This window comes from Rosa rugosa, chromosome 4 (genome assembly GCF_958449725.1).
Source record: "Rosa rugosa chromosome 4, drRosRugo1.1, whole genome shotgun sequence".
Lineage (NCBI taxonomy): Eukaryota > Viridiplantae > Streptophyta > Magnoliopsida > Rosales > Rosaceae > Rosa > Rosa rugosa.
In genome coordinates, this window is record NC_084823.1 from 39376128 (window position 1) to 39395661 (window position 19534).

A 19534-nucleotide genomic window follows, 5' to 3' on the forward strand; every position below is an offset into this window, starting at 1 on the left:
ATCAATAGCCTGAAACAATGGTAGTGGTTATCTAGTAGTGACTAGATTGGATAATAATTATAGTTCATTCCATAACTTCAGAAATCTTTCTTGAGAGGCAAGTTTGGAAGTCATGCCCTCGTATTTGGTTTCCAATTTAAGACATACATACAGCGATGTAACATAGTATCATAATATAATTACACCTTATTCACTAATTAATAATGATGCCATATATCCTTCCCTGTTTTAGCCACAGCGAGGAAGCCTGAAAGTTAGAGACAATGCAAATTGTTAAGCAAATTTGATTTAGTTTAATATTTATATTCTGATGTCAATTATGCTTATTATCAAAATTATATCGTTTAGACATTTACGTTTTAGGTAAAAGTTCAACTTCAATCCTATTGAACAATATAAATATATATGCTTTTGAGGACCGTAAGTGTAATATAGTTACAAAAGACATATACAAAGAGATATCATACATTCATACCAATCTAAATTCCAAGTTTTGTGCAAACCACATATAGATTAAATCATTAAATAGCTTTCAGTTCAGACAATTTATAAGCTTCAACGATCTTAATTAACCCCTAGAAATTAAAGGTTTTAAACATAAGAAAGAAATAAACATGCATGAACGAAAATTTTCTGTTAAATGAAAGCACTCAAGCAATAAAGCTCACCCAAGTTTGAGAGATAAGGGGTTGTCAGAGGAGTCATCATCAAGGGAAGAAGTCGAAGAACCAATACTGTAGCAGCCGGCGGAACCTGTGGCAGATTCCGATGCCATACCTTCTTCATCAATTGAGATCTCCGACTCCAAAGCAACACCACCAGTATTTCCATTTCCATCGGATAGCATCCCTAACTGTGTAATCAATGAAAAAATGTTCCTCCAGTTATATATAAGGATCCATAACCCTAACTGATATATGATATTGTACAGAATGATCAAGTTGAACCTTATTTACCCTCTGCCTTAATTGGTTGTTTGCTTCTGTCAACTCTGCTCCCTGAATTATGTAGAAAAGTTTGGCAAAATAATTGGAAGAAATAAATGTGCAAATAACTATGGGACATGCACTTTTACAAAAAAGACCCAATGATGTAGGAAAGCCAACAAATACTCTAGCCAAACCCATGCCAAAACTGTAGAACCTCATAATAGCTCTTACACTTAAAACAGTTGAGAAATTTAGAAAAAATTTTGGTCTCGTGTTAATAACTTATGTTTTAAAAGTTATTGAAATATGACATTTTAGTGAGTGGAAAAGTCTTAAATGCCTTATGTTTAATATTAACTAACGCTAACCCTACTCTTCTTTACTTGGCTCTCTTTCCTTCTTTTCTCTTCTCACAAAATTCAGAGGTGAAAATTCATCGATCTCTTATTTTATATTCTAAAACATTTATCAATAATATCACAGGTTCAAGCAGCATACTAATCTGTAGTAGGAAAATTGAAGTTCCTCACTTTAATGTAATCGCAATTATCCTTAAAACCAATTTTCCCAAAGTTATGGACTTTGGAGACTAGTATTTCATTCAACCATTGTTAAGTTCTTGATCGATTCTGGTTTTATGGGTCGACTTTCTATCGGTCAAGACTCAAGAGTCGATTGTAATGGTGATTGGACGCCTCCTAATAATTCAAAATCACAAAATCACCATAATGCATTTAGTACTACAAATTTTTGCTCACTTAAGGGTTTGTGTTATAAGCTTTTATTTATAGGATCCGGAGATACTGTTTTTCCAGAATTCATGACTAAGAACCCAAAAAATTCATGCATAATAAATTAGAAAAATGTCATTGAGGAAGCCTAAACCCAATCATTGACCAAATCTTCAGTCGAACTTCATCACTCGAACCTAACCATGCATGATTACCAGGACCAAACTTTGGTTGTTAAGCTCTGTAACATTTATGGAGTTGTATATTTGTACTCCAGTATTATCCATCAGGCATCAAGCAATGATGGCTCGTGGAAGAAAGATGCAATCGAAACCCAATAAATCAAGAGTCAAAGCACAGTCAAGGAGAATTTTGAAACTCAATCAAAAGTTCAAAACACATCAACAATCCATGAATATTGAGTAATGGCAGTGAGAAAAGGAGAGTTTTAGTTTCAAATAATTTCTACAACACCAGTACGAAAGCGTGAAAAAGTAGAATGGTTGTGAACTTGTAAGGAGATGAATAGGGTTTAAATGGCTTTTGACATGCTCAAAAGGTTAAATATCAATAGTTTTGAAAAGCTTCGTTAAAAGTCAATTCAATGGATGAAAAAAGGTTATTTCTCAAAATTTCTCGTTATATATGTTTTGAACTTAATTATAAATATATATGGTACATCTATCACTGGTATTATCGATAATCAAATTGGGGAAATTCTAGTGTAGTGGTGGGTATCTCATACCCACATTTACAAAAGTGAGAACAAATTTTGTTGTCAAAGTTGTAATTTGAGTTATACTTTGTGTAATTTTAGTTCTAATAATAGTAATTACACCTCTTACGACATTTTACAAGTTTTTGAACAAATTTGTTGTCAATGTTGTAATCTTAGTTCTAATAATGGTAATTATACCTCTTACGACATTTTTACAAGCTTTTGAACAAATTCGTTGTCAATGATGTAATTTTTGTTTAACTATATGTAAATAGTGTAAATGATTATGGTAACTTTTGTTCTCAATGTTGTAATTTTGGTTCAAATACTTGTAAATATTTGTTCAAATAGTTGTAAATGAGGGTATCTCATACCCACCAGTACACTAGCTTGTCTCATCAAATTGAACTTGCTAACCTTTGTTTCAAGTGCCAGAATCTGACTCATAATCCTTTTATCCTGAAATGAATGGAAAATTTCAATTAGATATTAGTTTATGGTTTTTCACATACATTAACTATATAAACCTTAGTTTGAAGCACACGGCTGAGTCCTCCTTCAATCCTATTCTCCAATCTCTGCAATTCATCTATATTCAGCTCTTCGAGATCCTGCCCCTCCATCCGCCTGTTACAAAAGGCATATATCCATGGTATTATAGCAGACTTCGTCTGAACAACCATCATACAAATTGTTAAAAATTAGTAAATTACCTTTGCTCGAGGATCTTGTCCGCAAGTTCCTTATTCAACCTCATGCACTCATTAATCTCCAGCTAAAATGAGAAGTGGAATCGTGATTTGAATAATCAATCGTTCTCTAACATGAAATGCTTAGCATGTGACATGCTGAAAATATTTGATTACTTTAAACAAATATGATCCACCAAAAGATTAATACCTATATTATATATATTCTTCAATAGCCATATATAGTACGTAACACATTTTGAAGCTCAAAAAATACACCTAAAGATATTTAACTGAGTTGAATGGAATATTGAATGTACCTGGAGCTCAGGAGGTGGCTGCTGGTCGCCCTTTTCCACATCTTCAGTGCATTCGTACCTTGCAATGACATCCTTCGTACTTCACAATACACAAGAAATGAAATAAGTTTCAATTAAAGTTTCCATACTACACAAGAAAGGATATAGCTAGTTTGGTTGATTTTCTTTTCAAGCCTGACCATTTCTAGGGAAAAAAAAAAATATTTCTGCATATTGATAGTCCGGAGCCATTACCCTTAACTAATGAACTACAAACTTCTTGGAACCTTTAGAATTTCCAACATATTAAATTTCAGGAGGAAGTCCAGACTATATCAAGTAGACTGTATGAAGTAGTGATATCATTTGCAAGGGAGGGAGGCTCAAAATCTTTTATATCTTTTATCCCTCCATTTAGCCGGACGAATAAAAAAATATTTTTGTATACTTCTATATATACAAGGTTATAAATTTTAGATAATGGACCTAATTAATAGCCAATTAATGATCTCAAGAGAAGACAAATGATTATGTCATCCAGTGGTTAATATGCATGAAAAGCGAGACAAGCTTCTTTTTGGAAGAAAAATTCATAAACAGGGCAAAACCCAACAACAGGCCCATGAAACGGTGAGGACCGGAATACAGAAAAAGAAAGCCAAAACCTCCTTCTCAATCCAGACAGAGAGAGAAATAGGAGGCCAACAGCTCAAAAGATGTTTGTGGACAAGGTAGTCCATCATTCCTAAGAACCAAAGTGAGAGACGGTGGTGGCATTTCCGCCCATCTGCAAAGACCCAACGTTCGATTTCCAAGTAAGGCAGCCTCATGAGCTGCATGATTTGCTTTTCCCAGGGAATCCATTCCCAAAACACCTGATCAAAAAGGCTGTTCCTGCATTTGATTTCCTCAATGATCTGATGAGTCTTCCAATTCTTGCATGTGTCATTTGAGTTCAAATATGAGATTAGTGTAAGAGAGTCTGATTGCACCCTTATACTTTTTAGGTTCATGTCAACAGCCAAGTTCATTCTCAAAAGGAAGGCCTGTGCTTCTGCCACTTCCACTGAGCACGAGCGGGAAGAGGTGGCTCCTTCCCTCACCACCGCCCCATTATGATCCCGGATTACTACTCCCAAGCTTCCCAAATCAGGTTCATTCCCGGCTGAATCACAGTTCACCGATAATACTCCTGGAAGGAGGGGAGTCCAAATCGGGGGATCAGCTGCGCGCTTTCCGTTTTGCTTTGTTGATGATAGAATTAAGCTTTGATGAATTCCAAAGCCGAACTGGTGCAGAGTTTGATCACAAAGGCTAGGGGACGGTTGGCAGTGTTGATAGACAAAGCTGCACCTGGCTTTCCAGATCGACCAACAGGTGAAGCTTATCAAGGTAAGTACCCATTTCTTCTCTAAATTTTTATGAGAGTTTGCAATATCTGATAGCCAAATATCCAAAGTAGTGATACTTTGTTTATCTATTTTTAGTCCCAAAGAAGACCCGAACCAAACAAGATCAACCTAAGGGCACAACAGTAGAGTGTGCTCGATCGATTCCTCACCCTCTCCACAAATTGGGCAAGCTGGGGTCCCAGCTAGTTTTCTTCTGAAGAGAATGAAAAAAGTGGGAACTGCTTTATTCAAAGCTCTCCAGAGGAACATCTTTATTTTTGGTAAGGTAGCAATCTTCCATAGCATTTTCCAGCACTTTGTAAAATCTGGCCCAAGATTGGTTGCCGATTTTCAAAAACTGGGAGTCTGGGACGCATGCATGAGGTTAAATCCTAGAATATTATCATAAGAGAAAATTCTATGATACATAAATGTAGGTCATACACATATTTATAAATGTGACAACAAATCTGTTGTTAGAGTGGTAACCTGATGAGTCATATTTTGTGTAACTTTAGTTCTATTAATAATAATTACACCACCTACGATCTTGTTACAAGTTTTTGAACAAATTCGTTGTCAATGTTGTAATTTTGGTTTAATTATATGTAAATAGTGTAAATGAATATAATAAGTTTGTTCTCAATATTTTAATTTTGATCGATATAAATTGTAATTTTTGCTCAAGTAAATATAAAATAAGTGTATAATAAACATTAAAGTTTCATAACTTATCCCACCTATGAGACCCTGCTAACATGTTTAGAATTTTTGAGACATATCGCTAAAGTGAATGAGACCCTCAAATCAACTGAGTGATAGGTAGGGCTCCTTAATCTGACTTTTCAGTTACATCAACATCTCATTACCTCATTCCACTGTGAGGTGAGGTCATGTGATAGTTTAGTAGTATTTCCTGCAATTTTGAATTCTGTTGGAGGAAATTATTATTTTTCTCTACATTTGTTTTTGGTGTAGTGATATGTTTTCTCTACAATGAAATCTACTAATATAGCTTTGTGAGAGCATCTTCAACATTGCTTTCTAATTTTCAGCCAAATTAATTTGCAAGTTAGCTACATTTTATAAACATCAGCCAATTTTTTTTGTTTTGTTTTTTTTTTTGAGCTAATACAAGTACTGATTTTAAATACCTCTTCTTGATATGTTTAGTGCAATTTTAGTTAATCTGTTTTTGTATAGTTTTCATCGATATTTGATTTTCTTGATTTTTATTGGAATTTTTGTTATTTGGGTCGTCCTCCAATTTCCACAGTACTCAATACTTTAGTTATTGCTTAGAACTCTTAGCTTAAGTTAAATTATCTCTTTTTATACACCAAATAAAAAACCAATACTAACTGAAACCAATAAAGTCTCTCCTTTCTTTAATTTAGAATAGATTTTAACCAAAGAAAATAGTATTTAAGTGGTCAGATTCACTAAAGTGGGCTTAAAAAATCCCTAGATCGATCATGCTTTGGATGGTTAAGCTGATCCATGAAACTGTGTTTGGCTACAAGCAGAGCTGATCACAGTCTCTTCACCAGCAAAGAAAAGGTAAGTTTGACTTCTCTAATTATCTAGATAAAGAATATTGTTGTAACCTTGTAACCTGGATGATAAGAAAGAAACTAGGAGCTGAAAGCCGATCAATCATTTTGAGCTCGAAATGAGCTCAAAATGAAAATCATGGTGGAATGTAAATACCTTCTTGATATTACTCCATGGTACGTGGCTTTCATATCCTACGTACTAGGAAATATGCCTTCTACATAAACTGATGTGCTTGCATGTATGTATGCAGAAGATAAATGGAACATAACAGAATCACAAATTGGATGAGTACAATGATCAAAATGCCTTGCCAATAAGGAAAGATATCAAAGGTTAGTTGAGACACTGATAAATCTATGACAGAGTTTGCCAAGTCATTTTATACAGGCTCCAAGCTCAGCTCAGCTAAGCTCAGCTCACAACTGCAGTACTTAGGGCTATGGCGCATGCCTTTTTTCACAAAAAAGGCTATTAGTCAAAGCTCTAAGATGGAAAAACTCACATACAATGCCGTCTTAGGCCTCTGGCACCTCCTCACGTGCTAGCATAAGATATAACTCCTACAGTTGCTAAAACACTCTCTTTAAGGCTGTTCACTCCTATTGTTAGAGACTCTTCCTTCCGACATCCTTCTAGCTAGCAAAGGTAGCTAGGAATTGAAGTCATGGAGGAAGGTGCTGTACTATTGACCAAGTAGCAATTAATTGTAGTCTCGATTTTCTTGTAGCTTTGAAGATTTTAAAGCAACCATCTCATATTTCTAGCCGGCCACGTGGTTTCATCCAATACCAAGCGATAAGAGTCCTAGAAAGCAGAGACGAACAAAGAGAAAGATCATTGCTAACAATGATAGCTGGCCATTGAAATGGTGAGGGAGAGTTTAGACTTATATGGAGCTAACACTGGCCGTTCTTGAAGTGGAAAGAGAACCTAGGAATGAGCTATTGTACTTACCGACATATATTGTTTTCACAGGAATCTTCTAGTCCCTTCTGAAATGACAAAACGTCTGCCTATTAAAGATGTTTCTTGGGATAACGACCACTAATCTGAGGTGCTATCGTAGCAGTAACGTGATCTCCTAGCTAGACTCTAAGAAACACTATTGCTCTGTTGTGGGACTACTATATACTGAAGACGACTACTCGTAGCATGAGAAATTTTATTTTTTAGAAGCCTCAGAAGAAGAAGGAAGAGAAATATAATTAGCAACAAGTTTCCCAGCTTTGTGATTATCGACCACAAGTTTTTTATTGCTATAAATTACGTGTCAAATAATATTTCCTATTATTAATTCTAGTATAACTTTTTTTTTTTTGCGAGTGCTGAATAAAGTACTTGCTTTTGTTCTATCTATAAGTAAAATGTTTCTGTTCCTACTTTGTTTTGTATCATAAAAAATATGTATTTGGATAATCGACTAAAAGAATAAAGAGATCAATCTTCACATATAATTTGATTACGCACATAAAAATGAGACTTATTCTTTTACTAGAACACTTTTTTTCGGTAAGGGTTACTGTAATGCTTTTGTTTGTAGTTTTACTATAAACCTAGCTAGGGTCGGTTAAACAGAAAACATACAGCTCATTAATTCTTATTCCATGATTTACATTACACATTACATTCTCACCGTCCATGTATCTCTCATGCATGCACATGTTATGAGAGTTAGTCCTATCAGTCTAAATTTTTGCCAACAAAACCAATGCGGGACAAAAACAAGTTAAAAATGCATGCATGGTCATGATAGCTCCACCACTCATTGCATGCCCTACTCGAAGCATGGATGTACATCCAGCTGAATGTCTTCAAGCTTCTATGTATTCGAATATATCATCAAATCATGCACTTTCCTAGTATGAAAACTCAAATTATATAGCTCAACAGATATCATGCTACCAGTAAACCAAACACACACAGTTACAGATATTATCCTTCAGGTCAGGAGATTGATCAACGATAACCACCTTTTTACAAACCCAAAACCGTGAAAGAACATGCAGGTGTAAATAATATGTTAGACACAATTGCCTGACAGGGAAATACCTATAGTATTTTAAATATTAATAATAAACATGAATTATGATACACTCGGATTCTATGTATATCTCTTTATATATATATTCTCGAACTACGAATAAGCAAGCTCGTTTTCTTTTTATTTACCTTTTCCACCTAAGAATATTTGATATGCATAATTGACAAGTGGTACAAAGTTTTGCATGTAATTTAATTTCCAAATAAATGAGAGGCAACAGAACACCATGTGTTCAGTGGAAAAGCAAACGACTAGAATACTCGTCCCAATCAAAACACTTCATCAATACATGTTGCACCATACTAGCTACAGGAAACCATGGAAGATACATAAAGGTCTCGACACATACTCTCTCTCTCGTAATTCTATGCCGGTAATATTTTTTCAGGGAAGAAAAACCAAAATAATCTGAAGAGGACGACGGTGGAGAAGTACCTGGAGCTGGAGGACTCATAGAGCTTGCCAGTAGAAGAAAAGACAACGACAGCAACCTCAGCGTCGCAGAGAACTGATAACGCTCCGGCTTTCTTGAAAAGCCCTTGTCTCCTCTTTGAAAACGTCACCTGCCTCGCCGGCAGGTTTTCTATCTTCTCAATCTTTATCTTATTCATAGCTAGCTAGCTGCTCAATTAATTGCTTCATCAAAGATCAAACTATATATCAAACCAACCGGTTGAAGAAGTAATCATACATTTGATAATGGAAAAAAGGAAATATGGGTCATTCCCAATTTCAAAGAAAGATTACTGAGCTAGAAACCCTAGCTAGTACCCAGATCTTAGTGAAGAAAAGCCCAAAAAAGAAACCCACCAAATCATATAAACAAACATTTTAGCCAACTCATGAACATCATAGATAGAACAGATAAAGATCAGGGTAACTACTAGGTTATCAATTTCTAATTTGTTCTTTTGCTTACCTTCGTGGTGCAGAAACTGAAGCTTTGGGTCTCGACAGCAAGCAGAAATGGAGGTGAAATAGTAAACGCCTAAAAAAGGAAAGAATTGTTTCCCCAAAAAAGAAACGGGCGTGGCCGCAATCGGACGGCCAATAATGCAGGCAGGGTAATAGATGTGATCTGCATCGTTTATTTCTGTCTCGGTTTAGCCTAGAAAATATCTTTTACACAATGTCGGTTATAACTCATTTTGACCTGTTTACATGGACGATGATTCTACTTCCAGCAAGTTTACCAAATGGCTCTCTCCATCTTTATCTCCAGTCCCACTTGGTGCTATTCTTCATTGTCACTCTAATATATCTTAACCGAGATTCAGGCATATATAGCTGCGGTTCCATTTATATTCAGCTCTGTTCTTGGGTCACCTGGTAGTCCTTTCGTACATACTAGGCAATTTCTCCAGCAGCATGGTTTGATTGCTTGCTAAGTTTTATACATTCATCGTACATTTACACTAACAGGCAGATCATTTCAATCACAAACACTGCGGATTTGTTTGCTAGCTAAGTTTTATACATTCATTGTACATTTACATTAACAGACAGATAATTTCAATCACAAACCCAGGCCCAAAGCCGTCCTCTTCTCCTTTGCTCAATCACCGTTCTGCAGCAAATTGAAGCAAAAACATGAGAAAAAACAAACTTGAACGCAGAAAAGAGCAATTAGCACCACAGACATTCTCACTGACCATGAAAAACAAAACAAAAATGAGAATAATAGCTCGTTCAAAGCAAGTACTGTGCCATAAACCAAAGGCTACAGATGTCCTCTATTGTCCAAAAGTGAAATCTACCACCCAAAACCTATCCCTGGCTCACATGTTCCTTTCTAACCAACTATTACATAACGCAAGAGTTTTCCTGCACCGTCAACTTCTAATTACAATATATAGTTGTAAGTCTACTTGCCACAATATAAAACGAGATGCATTTTATAGTCAAAATATCAATCTACTTGATAATCATATATCCTCAAATGAACATTAATTCCAACATTAAGCAATACATGATCAGCACGCAAGCATTGGCCTTGCACATCAGCCTCTTTTGGAATTTCCTTTCCTGACAAAGAAAAGAAAATAATGACATGTTATAATTTTCCTCAGAGGTAAGGCTTTTCAAACTAAAGCCTAGATTGAACTCAACCTCTGCCTCTGCTTAGTAGGAACGCTAAACGTACTAAGCAGAGTTATCCAAAACGCAGAGGTGTTCTTCCTCCTCACAGCAAAACCCAATAACCCAGGATCACTTTCTTCTTCCCCTTCCCGCCCCCTGTTCACAATCCCAAATCTCTTCACATGCACCAAATACAAAAGTCCTGCATCAAAAGCCATTATTGCTATACGACAAAAGCAATTTGAAACCTAACCAGCCCAGCAAACTGAACTGATTAATTGAAGGCACAAACCTTGTACACATGTTGCTAAATTTGAACGATGATGGTGATTCTACAAAACTTTGTGACACAAAATCGTATCCATTGACCTAGCTAACTCAAACACGCAATTCCTAAATTTCAAACATGCAAAAATCAGAGCTTTGCAATTCAGATACAAGCCCCTAAACCTAATAAAATTCTCAAAAATCAGAGGAACAAAACTCATGGTGATGAAATTGTACATAAAACCCCTAATCGAATAATCCCAAAGGGCCGAACCCATCAAAATAGACAGCAAAATTTACATAAAGAAGTTACCTTTTACCTTTGAAGATTGAAACTCTGAAGGTGAAACGGAAATTCCCAAACTGGGAACAGACTGAAATTGAGGGAGGGATTAAGCTCAAATCAGGAGAACGGGTTTCGGACGATGCCTAGGAATCAAGGTAGTTATAAAAACAATGGATTTCTAATTCAACTATCCGGAAAACCCAATCGATCAACACATCCCTTCCTCCTCTGTAGACTTTCCTTCAGCAAACCTCCTCCTCCTTCTTCTTCTGATTGGTGGCGAAAGGTCCTGATTACATTCTTCTACCTCCCGCCTATCGATCATCCCTCTCTCTCTCTCTCACACTCTGGAACTATCGGAGCAAGCAAACAAAACAAAGAGGCAGTCAAACAAAAAAAAAAAACAAAGAGGCAGTCAGGGGCAAAACAGTCAAAGCCCAGCGTCAGGGGCAAAGTTGTCCAATAACTTGGGCCTGGCACTGGAATTGAACTCCGAATGGTATAGTGATGTCTAGTTGAGACTGTTGAGTTGAGATTGGTTAACTGCATCTTGTTCTTCGGTCGCCAGGTTGCCGTTTAGTGCCGGCGTCATGTTTTTTTTTTCTTTTTTCCTTTAACAAAATTAGTCAAACTTAGCAAAAAAATCAATTAACCAATCAAATTTATTAAACAGTACTCTAATGTCTTTTTTTTTTTTTAAAGGAAAAACGACAAACCATATTAAGTGAAAAATGAGGGTTACATGAAGCGATGCAGAAGCATTGAAGGAACACAATAAAGTATAACGAGATGCACAAAAGCATCTATAAGAAAGAAAAAAACAATAAAGGATAATAAGACTTCACCTATTCCATTCAATTTACAACTTACAATTAAAACTCGTATTCAACAATAAACTTCACCTTTTATAAAAACACATGTACAAGAATGAAACGTAAGAAACAAAGATCAAAACCAAGTCCATGTAATCAAACTCAACTCAAACCCTATAATTGATCATCTAAGTTATGAGAAAGAAGTTGATCATGTGAAACATTCGATGATCATCTAAGTTATGAGAAAGAAGTTGATCATGTGAAACATTCGACGCAAATGATTTCCCATATTTTACTTTCCTTTACTAATTCACCTAAGTGACAGCACCTAGATCAATCCTATTAAACACGCAATCATAGTCTAGAAAGCTAGCTAATCAAAACAAGTTCAACGCAAGAAGCATAGAAAAAGGTTATCAACTTAAGTGCACAACCTAGTTATGAATAAGTTCACCTATTTGCAATCCTCTTCAATTGAATTCGACATTTGTCCAAAGCCTTTACTACTTGTGATTTAGGTTCACAAAACTAGTAGGTGAATCGTTTACCTAAATCTAGCACCAATTACATGCAAATCCTATAAGTGTCGACCCAAATAAGATAAACATATAAAAGTTTTCTGTCAAGCAAATTCAATCGAACAAACTCACATAAGCAACTTAGAATCACAATCATAGAATGCGAAAACTTTATTTAAACATAGAAATTGGGCTTAAACTTTGCCCTAAACATTATTGTTAACTAGAAACAAATTCCTACGAAATCAAACAAGGAAATCAAAAGATTATAAGGAAAAATAATGAATTACACCGTGAGTTGGAGATGGAGATGGAGAGCTTGAACGTTGGAATCTTGAATCTTGGAAGCAAATCTTCAAGGTAGATGATGGAGGCTAGGATCTTCATGGCTTCTTCTTCTTCCTCCTCTCCTTGCTTGAAAACGCAGAACTTTGCAACTAGAGAATGGAGAGAGAGAGAGAGCTTTGACGTTATGGAGGATTTTCTGAATGAGAAGGTGTGTGTAAAACGTCTAGCATAGGGGGGTTTATATAGGGGTCGGCCAAGCTTCATGATCTTTCTTTTAATTTCCCAAGGAATTAATCTGATAATGCCACACAGCTTCGACCAATCACGTAGCGTCACGTCAGCTCTGTTGTGTCATCCAACCAATCAAAAAGCTCCAAAATCAATCCCTAATATATTGTTGCTGAAATTCCAAGGATTATTTCTGATTTTATTCATAAATTTCGGCCAAATATCTAGGCATGAACCTAGACAATATATCTGGATGCATTTTGGACCTTTTTTCCCATAAATCTCTCCATGCCTTTATCCTTAATGTCCTCCCCTTGATTTTCTCTTGATTTTCACATTAATACTGCAGATTTTAATTCCTTAATTTCAGCCAACATATCTTGAGGGAATTGAGGAACGAATCTGGACTTGTTTTGAGCCTTATCTTGTTGCACAATCCCTTGAAACTCTCCCAAGATTTTCTCAACGTAATCTCCTTGATTCTCTCATTGATTTTCACATTATCTCCATCATTTCCCATGGCAAAAATCAGATTTAATCTCCCATAATATCTCACAAGTCATCTTCAAGTCATGTGGTCTCCTAATGCCTTCAGGTTTCCTAGCCTCATCAGGATTCCTGCGTTGACTGGGATTCCTAGTTGGACTAGGAAAACTTCATTTCTTCATTTCAGCTCATTTCTGCATCCCTTGTGCCTTGCCTTTGTTATCTCCAATGTCTCACATCCTTCATGTGTCTTTAAGCTCTTTTCCTTGTCATTTATTCCAATGTACCTAGAAAATAAAAACTAAATTAAAAATGATGAAGTAAAGGAAATAATTAAGAAAAATATGAGGAAATAATTATTAAAACGTCGCATAAAAATGCTCCTATCACAACTCCACAGCAATGATGGACTCATGGGATGGAGTAGAGGTTTATGGGTTACGCTTGACTTGAATTTGGAGGAGAAATGAGGAATAATAGCCATCTTCACTCTATTTGTGTAGTGAACTGGTGCTGACAATAAAAATGAAAACATGTACGTACCCGAAAATTGCAATAATTAGAGTACATGTATGAGTTCTTAGTTTCAAAATAAACATTTGGAATGAGATCACCAACTTAGTATGGATTCTTTTCTTTCTTCTTTTTCTCTTTTGATGAAACAAGTGATAGGAATAGCCTCCTTAACACTCCAATATATTAAACAAAGAACATGAAATAATGAGGTAGGGGACCAAATCAGCAGGCCCTTTAAACCAAGAATCATATAAAATAAGTTTTCAGTGAGTTACAACTTGTTGATTAACTAGCCTAACTAATATTGTGGAGGTGACGATTTCAAGTCTCACTGGCATTAGGGATGAGTTTAGTGGAAAAAAAAAAAACATAATAAGTTATTGAAACCTAAATTAAAGAAGACCAAAATATCACTATTACAATGCGTCAAAATAAAATTGTAAAGGATATCTCACCACATCAAATTAGCATGGTTAGTGAGGCAACAACCTCTGGAATCAAGAACCAAACAAAGTATGTATGTTAACAAAACCTAAATTGATGACACCCAGAATGTTACTATCAAAATGTGACAATAGAATATGGAGGGATTATCACACGGTTCCCACCATATACCAACTCAACATAGTATGGTTATTGAGGTGACACATTTTTTGAATCAAGAACCATACAAAATAAGTTAAAGCAACTTAAATTGATGAATACCCCATAAAGTCACTCTTATGATGCCACAAAATAAAATTGGGAGGGGTATCTCGATCACCACACCATATTGGTAGGACTACTGAGTGACATCCCACTAAAAGTATATAATTATTTTGTAAACTTTCTTCGAAACTTACCTTGTTAGAATAAGGTGATGACGTCTAAAATTGGGGTGATGGTAAATGTGGGTTCGTAGCAAATGCAAGTGATAGCGACTCTACGCGGTGGTAGATCAAAGGTGGCAATGTCGTTTCTAAACGAAAAATATAAAATTTCAAACAAAAATTCGTAAAGCAGAGATATTTATGAACCAAACAAAGAGCGTTGAATGTTAGGTAGCATTTCTCCATCAATAAGTAAAGAATAAAGGGGCCTAGCTACACTCATGTACTAACCAGTAAATTTACAAACCCAGGTCCACTCACCTCCAATGAAAACCTGCCACGTCAATCTGGTCTCCCATTTTACAAGCTCAAATGACCAAAATGACCCCGGCCCATTGGTTCAGACAAAGCTGAAATCCTTCGTACAAGTAATTGACTGGTTTATTGCAGAAAATCGAGTCACAGGGTCGGTTTGGAGTGTACAAAAGCTACTGCAACTGCCATTTCTGGCAACTAGTACAAATGCCTCTTCAGATTCTTTGCCTCGTTTTCTCTGCAATTTTCGGTGAGTCCCTTCTGCCTCTTTCGTCTTCCGTTCCAGCATTTTCGACCTGAACCGAATATGGGTCTTTCTTGAGGCTGGGGTTTTTCGGTGAGAATGTGTAAACCTTGTGAAATTGTAGTTGGGTTTTTGAGAATTTGGGAATCGATGGACTACTGCATTTAAGAATCTCTTTTCGTTTCCTGCATTTTTGACATGAACAGAGAATTGGGTTGTGTTGAGGGTGTGCTTTTGCTGTCATCAACAAAGGGTTGTTTTCAATTTCCATTCTCAATCTTTATGCTGCTCAAAATTTGTTCTTAGTAAATTTTTTCTGTCATTTTTGGCTGATAATGTGGAATAACTGTCCAAGATTAGTGCATTAATTGTCCAAATTTCGTTCATGATTTTTTTTTTTTGTGGGACATGTGTACTGTTCTTTGTTTGCTGATTATACAGAAGAGTACTGTAGGTATGTGGGGTTAAGATCTGAGTTTTCGATTAGTATTTCAACTCTAGCAAAGTGTCCCACAATGCTCGATTTGAGATCAGGCTATATTACTGCATTTGTAGAAGTTGGGGAACTTCCTGACCTTGACACCATTTGTTCTTATGATTAGTGTGCCTGTAATTCTGTGTTTCTTTTCGTAGTTGATATAAGTAACTTATGTCTTTGTTTGTAGGCATAGACTGTGGTGAAGAAAGGAAGTGTTTGTTTTGGGGATTTAGAAGCACACGTAAGAGCTTATTGTGATCACATTTCGTTACCACCTTCGTTTACCCTATGAAGTCTGGGATAACTTCTGTTTCTAACAATAGACTCTTTGTTTATCAGGCGTTAACAACCTTGACAGCCACAGGCATTGATAACTTCCAGATTGCAAAGTATTGGTCGTGTCAGCTACGAAGCCAGAGTCCTCTGCTTCAGGAATTCTGTAAGTTCCACATTTTAGGTCACTAACAGAAGTTGTTGGATGATTAGATGAAGTGTTACTACTTTAGGTTTTACCTGATTTGTTATGTTATACCATTGTGAATACATATACCTTAGTGATTGCTCTGTCTTCAGGTTCTTGAGCATTTCATTTTGGGAGTTGGAAACTTGGAATGAGGGTTGTAATGGGGTTGCAGCAGTTGGAATCATCGAGAACAATTGAACAGCTAAGCGGTAGCCATTCTGAGGAAAGATTGGGAAGATTGTCCTTGGAAAATGGGCCCGAGTATAAGAGACCCAGAGTCTCTGCTATTCGTGACTTCCCCCCTGGGTGTGGACGGTATGCAACTTCAGTTGGTACTTCTAATGGCATTGGTATGGACATGACTGTGGCTAAAAAATATCCTCCTCAAAGAATAGTAGAATATGTTCGGGATTTCCCACCTCAATGTGGAATAAATATATGTTTCGAGGCCAAGGCTTTTGATGATGTGAAAAAATCAGAAGTGGATGTTCAAGATGAAGAGCTTCACAACAGTGAATTGAAAGCAGATGTTTCTCAAGTCAATGGTGGCAACTTTCTACCTAGTAATATGATGGAACGGAGGATGGAAGGTCCAAAGGAGAAGTCTTTTGATATATCTAATTCTCATAACCATCTGCTTGAAGAAGATGTTGAGAGTTCAGAACTGAAATTGAATAAAGTAATTCCGAACTTGAAGCCTGCATCACATCCTTCCTGGTGGAAGGGAAAAGTGGCCCACAAGTCTAAACCAGGAGGAGGTATAAGTGAAAGACAGGGAGAGAAACCTGATTCAAAGCTTCAGCTAGAAAGATCTAAAGATGCTTGGAGGACAAAAGTTGGCCCAGAGATTGGAGGACACTCTAAAAAGAATATTCATTCAATAGCAGGGAAGACTACTGGTTTTGGTCAGGCTAGTTCTAGCAGCAGCCTTCATGATAATAACACGGATGCCATCCGAAAAAAGGTGACAGAGACGTTGGGTCGTTTCAAAGCTCTTTGTAGACAACTGGAATATGACAAGTCAAAGGAAGGAGGAACTCCACTCAGAAGGGTCGATTTAAAAGCTGCAAAGATTCTCAAGAAGGAAGGAAAACATATAAATACTGGCAAACAAATCTTGGGACATTTCCCCGGTGTTGAAGTTGGCGATGAATTTCATTACAGGATTGAACTTAATATTGTTGGCTTACATTACCCAACTCAAGGTGGTATAGATTATGCAACTTTTGGTGGGAAGATGCTTGCAACTAGTATTGTTGCATCTGGGGGATATGCTGATGATTTGCATAATTTGAATTCCTTGACTTACACGGGCCAAGGAGGAAATGTGATGCATCCGGATAAGGAACCTGAAGATCAAAAGCTTCAACGGGGAAACCTTGCTTTGAAGAATAGCATGCATGCAAAGACTCCTGTTAGAATGATCCGTGGTTCTGAATCATCAGATGGAAGAACTAAATATTATATATATGATGGACTATATTTGGTAGTGAAGTGTTGGAAGGAAATGGGGCCTCATGGTAAGCTTGTTTTCAAGTTTCAACTAGACAGAATTGAGGGTCAGAGCTTGCTACGAAAGAAATAACTTCAGAATTTAGCATTACAACACATTATCTAGCTCGTATTTGGATATATCGTGCAGTTTTTCAGCTGTTCCTTCTCAACTCTATTACCAACAAGGCAACACCAGCTGAGTTCGTGCAAGATGAGGTCCTTTTCTTGGTGAATGGACTGTTTGTTCTTTTCTTTGCTCCGTATTGCTTCAGTTTTTTGTTATTATAAAATTCGGATTATATTTGTCCAAATCGTGTTCGTTTGTTTCAAGTGAACCAGTTACCAACAAATATTGGAATTCAGATTATGTTGCTCATTTACAGCTTAAAAACTTCTTACGTACGTAGTGCTTTTACCTAATTTTGAGAGGGAAATTCCAATATTTCAAATAAACTGATGTTTACCAAGTAACTAGTGGAAGGCAATTGAAAAATAGTATTAATTCAACAAAACATCCATGGTCACTTTCATTCCATCTTTGTGTCATTGTGTGGGACTGGGATCTATGATTGCTTTCTGGGTTGGTTATGTAAGAAGTAATTTGGACAAACAAATTAATTACCTCAAGCATTGACAGTAATTGTGACTACGCAGAATAAGTTACTAAGAGATCGATTTGTAATTTTAGACCTTGACTAAGTCTTGTGTTATCTGGATAGAATGCAGGATAAGGTAACTTGAAATGGCCTTAATATCAGGTCAGTTATAGGTAATGTGGTTATGGGATAGAGTTAGAGTAGGACTCAAACACTTTTGATGGGTTAGTGGATTGACATACTCTAAGCACTATATAAAGGGGGTCCCTGCAGTAGCTTCAGTACGTGAGTTAAGCACTCTTCCCATTGAGAGTTGACAATAAGCATTTTGCAGAAGATCTTCTTTTACTAGCTCCAGTCTTCATCCTAGCTAGCTGCCTCAGTTCATCAGAATGGATCCTCAAGGCAGTGGTACTTGAAATTTGATTCTGTGATTAGTGATTTTGGCTTTATAGAGAATCAGGTAGATGAATCTGTTTATATGAAATCAGAAGGTAAAAACTATACTTTTCTGGTTTTGTATGTTGATGATATACTTTTGGCTAGCACGGATACGAACATGTTGAAGAAGACTAAGTCTTTCTTGTCTAAAAAGTTCGACATGAAGGATTTAGGTGAGGCATCCTTTGTACTAGGGATTGAAGTCAAGAGAGATAGAGCTAGAAAAGTTTTGGGGCTGTGCCAAGAGAATTACATTAACAAGGTGCTGAAACGTTTTGACATGTCAAACTGTTCTGGAGGACCGGTACCTATGACTGAGGGTGACAAGCTGAACAAGGATCAATGTCCTAAAACTGAAAGTGAGAAAGAAAGCATGAAGAACAAGCCTTACGCTCAGTTGGTTGGTACTTTGATGTATGCACAAGTGTGCACAAGACCTGACTTGGCCTATGCAGTTGGCATTTTGTAAAGGTTTCAGTCAAATCCAGGCTGTGAGCACTGGATTGGGGGGAAGAAAGTGCTTAGGTACCTTCAAAAGACCAAAGGTCATATGCTGGTCTATAGAAGAGTCAAGGAATTGGAGGTGATTGGCTATACAGACTCTGATTTTGCTAGTAGCTATCCACATTCAGGAAAGTCTACTTCATGTTATGTGTTTATTCTTGCTGGAGGAGCTATAGTGTGGAGAAGTGTTAAACAAACACTTACATCAACTTCAACTATGCAAGCTGAGTTTATATAGCAATATATGAGGGTGTATGTGAAGGCTTATGGTTGAAAAATTTTCTGGTGCAAACAAACATAGTGGCCAGCATTGTTTCAAGGCCATTGAAAATTTATTGTGACAATTCAGCAG

At 36.6% G+C, this 19534-nt stretch overlaps 2 protein-coding genes across 11 annotated transcripts; one reads left to right on the forward strand and one right to left on the reverse strand.

Moving 5' to 3' along the window:
- Nucleotides 1-46: 46 nt before the first annotated feature.
- On the reverse strand, nucleotides 47-11357 carry LOC133742461 (MADS-box protein AGL24-like). 8 transcript variants are annotated; one of them, XM_062170124.1, is made up of 12 exons: nucleotides 11015-11357; nucleotides 10465-10636; nucleotides 10325-10380; nucleotides 9275-9922; nucleotides 8791-8991; nucleotides 3388-3466; nucleotides 3092-3153; nucleotides 2906-3005; nucleotides 2757-2837; nucleotides 948-998; nucleotides 669-853; nucleotides 47-247 (listed from the first exon to the last, which is right to left on the reverse strand). In XM_062170124.1, exons 5-12 carry the CDS (start codon nucleotides 8964-8966, stop codon nucleotides 229-231), a joined length of 753 nt encoding a protein of 250 aa, XP_062026108.1. In that variant the 5' UTR covers nucleotides 8967-8991; nucleotides 9275-9922; nucleotides 10325-10380; nucleotides 10465-10636; nucleotides 11015-11357; the 3' UTR covers nucleotides 47-228. The 8 variants fall into 8 exon arrangements, with proteins under 8 accessions (XP_062026108.1, XP_062026110.1, XP_062026109.1 ...); XM_062170126.1 differs by having other exon boundaries at nucleotides 10325-10636; XM_062170125.1 differs by lacking the exons at nucleotides 10325-10380; nucleotides 10465-10636 and having other exon boundaries at nucleotides 11022-11357.
- A 3738-nt stretch (nucleotides 11358-15095) lies between these two features.
- Nucleotides 15096-18051, forward strand: LOC133745430 (histone-lysine N-methyltransferase, H3 lysine-9 specific SUVH6-like). 3 transcript variants are annotated; one of them, XM_062173501.1, is made up of 4 exons: nucleotides 15096-15212; nucleotides 15872-15925; nucleotides 16024-16123; nucleotides 16258-18051. In XM_062173501.1, exon 4 carries the CDS (start codon nucleotides 16296-16298, stop codon nucleotides 17730-17732), a length of 1437 nt encoding a protein of 478 aa, XP_062029485.1. In that variant the 5' UTR covers nucleotides 15096-15212; nucleotides 15872-15925; nucleotides 16024-16123; nucleotides 16258-16295; the 3' UTR covers nucleotides 17733-18051. The 3 variants fall into 3 exon arrangements, with proteins under 3 accessions (XP_062029485.1, XP_062029487.1, XP_062029486.1); XM_062173502.1 differs by having other exon boundaries at nucleotides 15171-15299; XM_062173503.1 differs by lacking the exon at nucleotides 15872-15925 and having other exon boundaries at nucleotides 15117-15212.
- Nucleotides 18052-19534: the final 1483 nt, after the last annotated feature.

Excerpts from the sequence above, each read along its gene's own strand:
- LOC133742461 (XM_062170125.1), bottom strand. The coding sequence starts at position 8,966 with ATGAATAAGATAAAGATTGAGAAGATAGAAAACCTGCCGGCGAGGCAG. Across the intron at positions 2,838-2,905 it reads GCCGTGTGCTTCAAACTAAG|GATAAAAGGATTATGAGTCA; the intron begins GTTTATATAGTT and ends CATTCATTTCAG. Across the intron at positions 854-947 it reads TAAGGCAGAGGGTAAATAAG|TTAGGGATGCTATCCGATGG; the intron begins GTTCAACTTGAT and ends TTGATTACACAG.
- LOC133745430 (XM_062173501.1), top strand. The coding sequence starts at position 16,296 with ATGAGGGTTGTAATGGGGTTGCAGCAGTTGGAATCATCGAGAACAATT.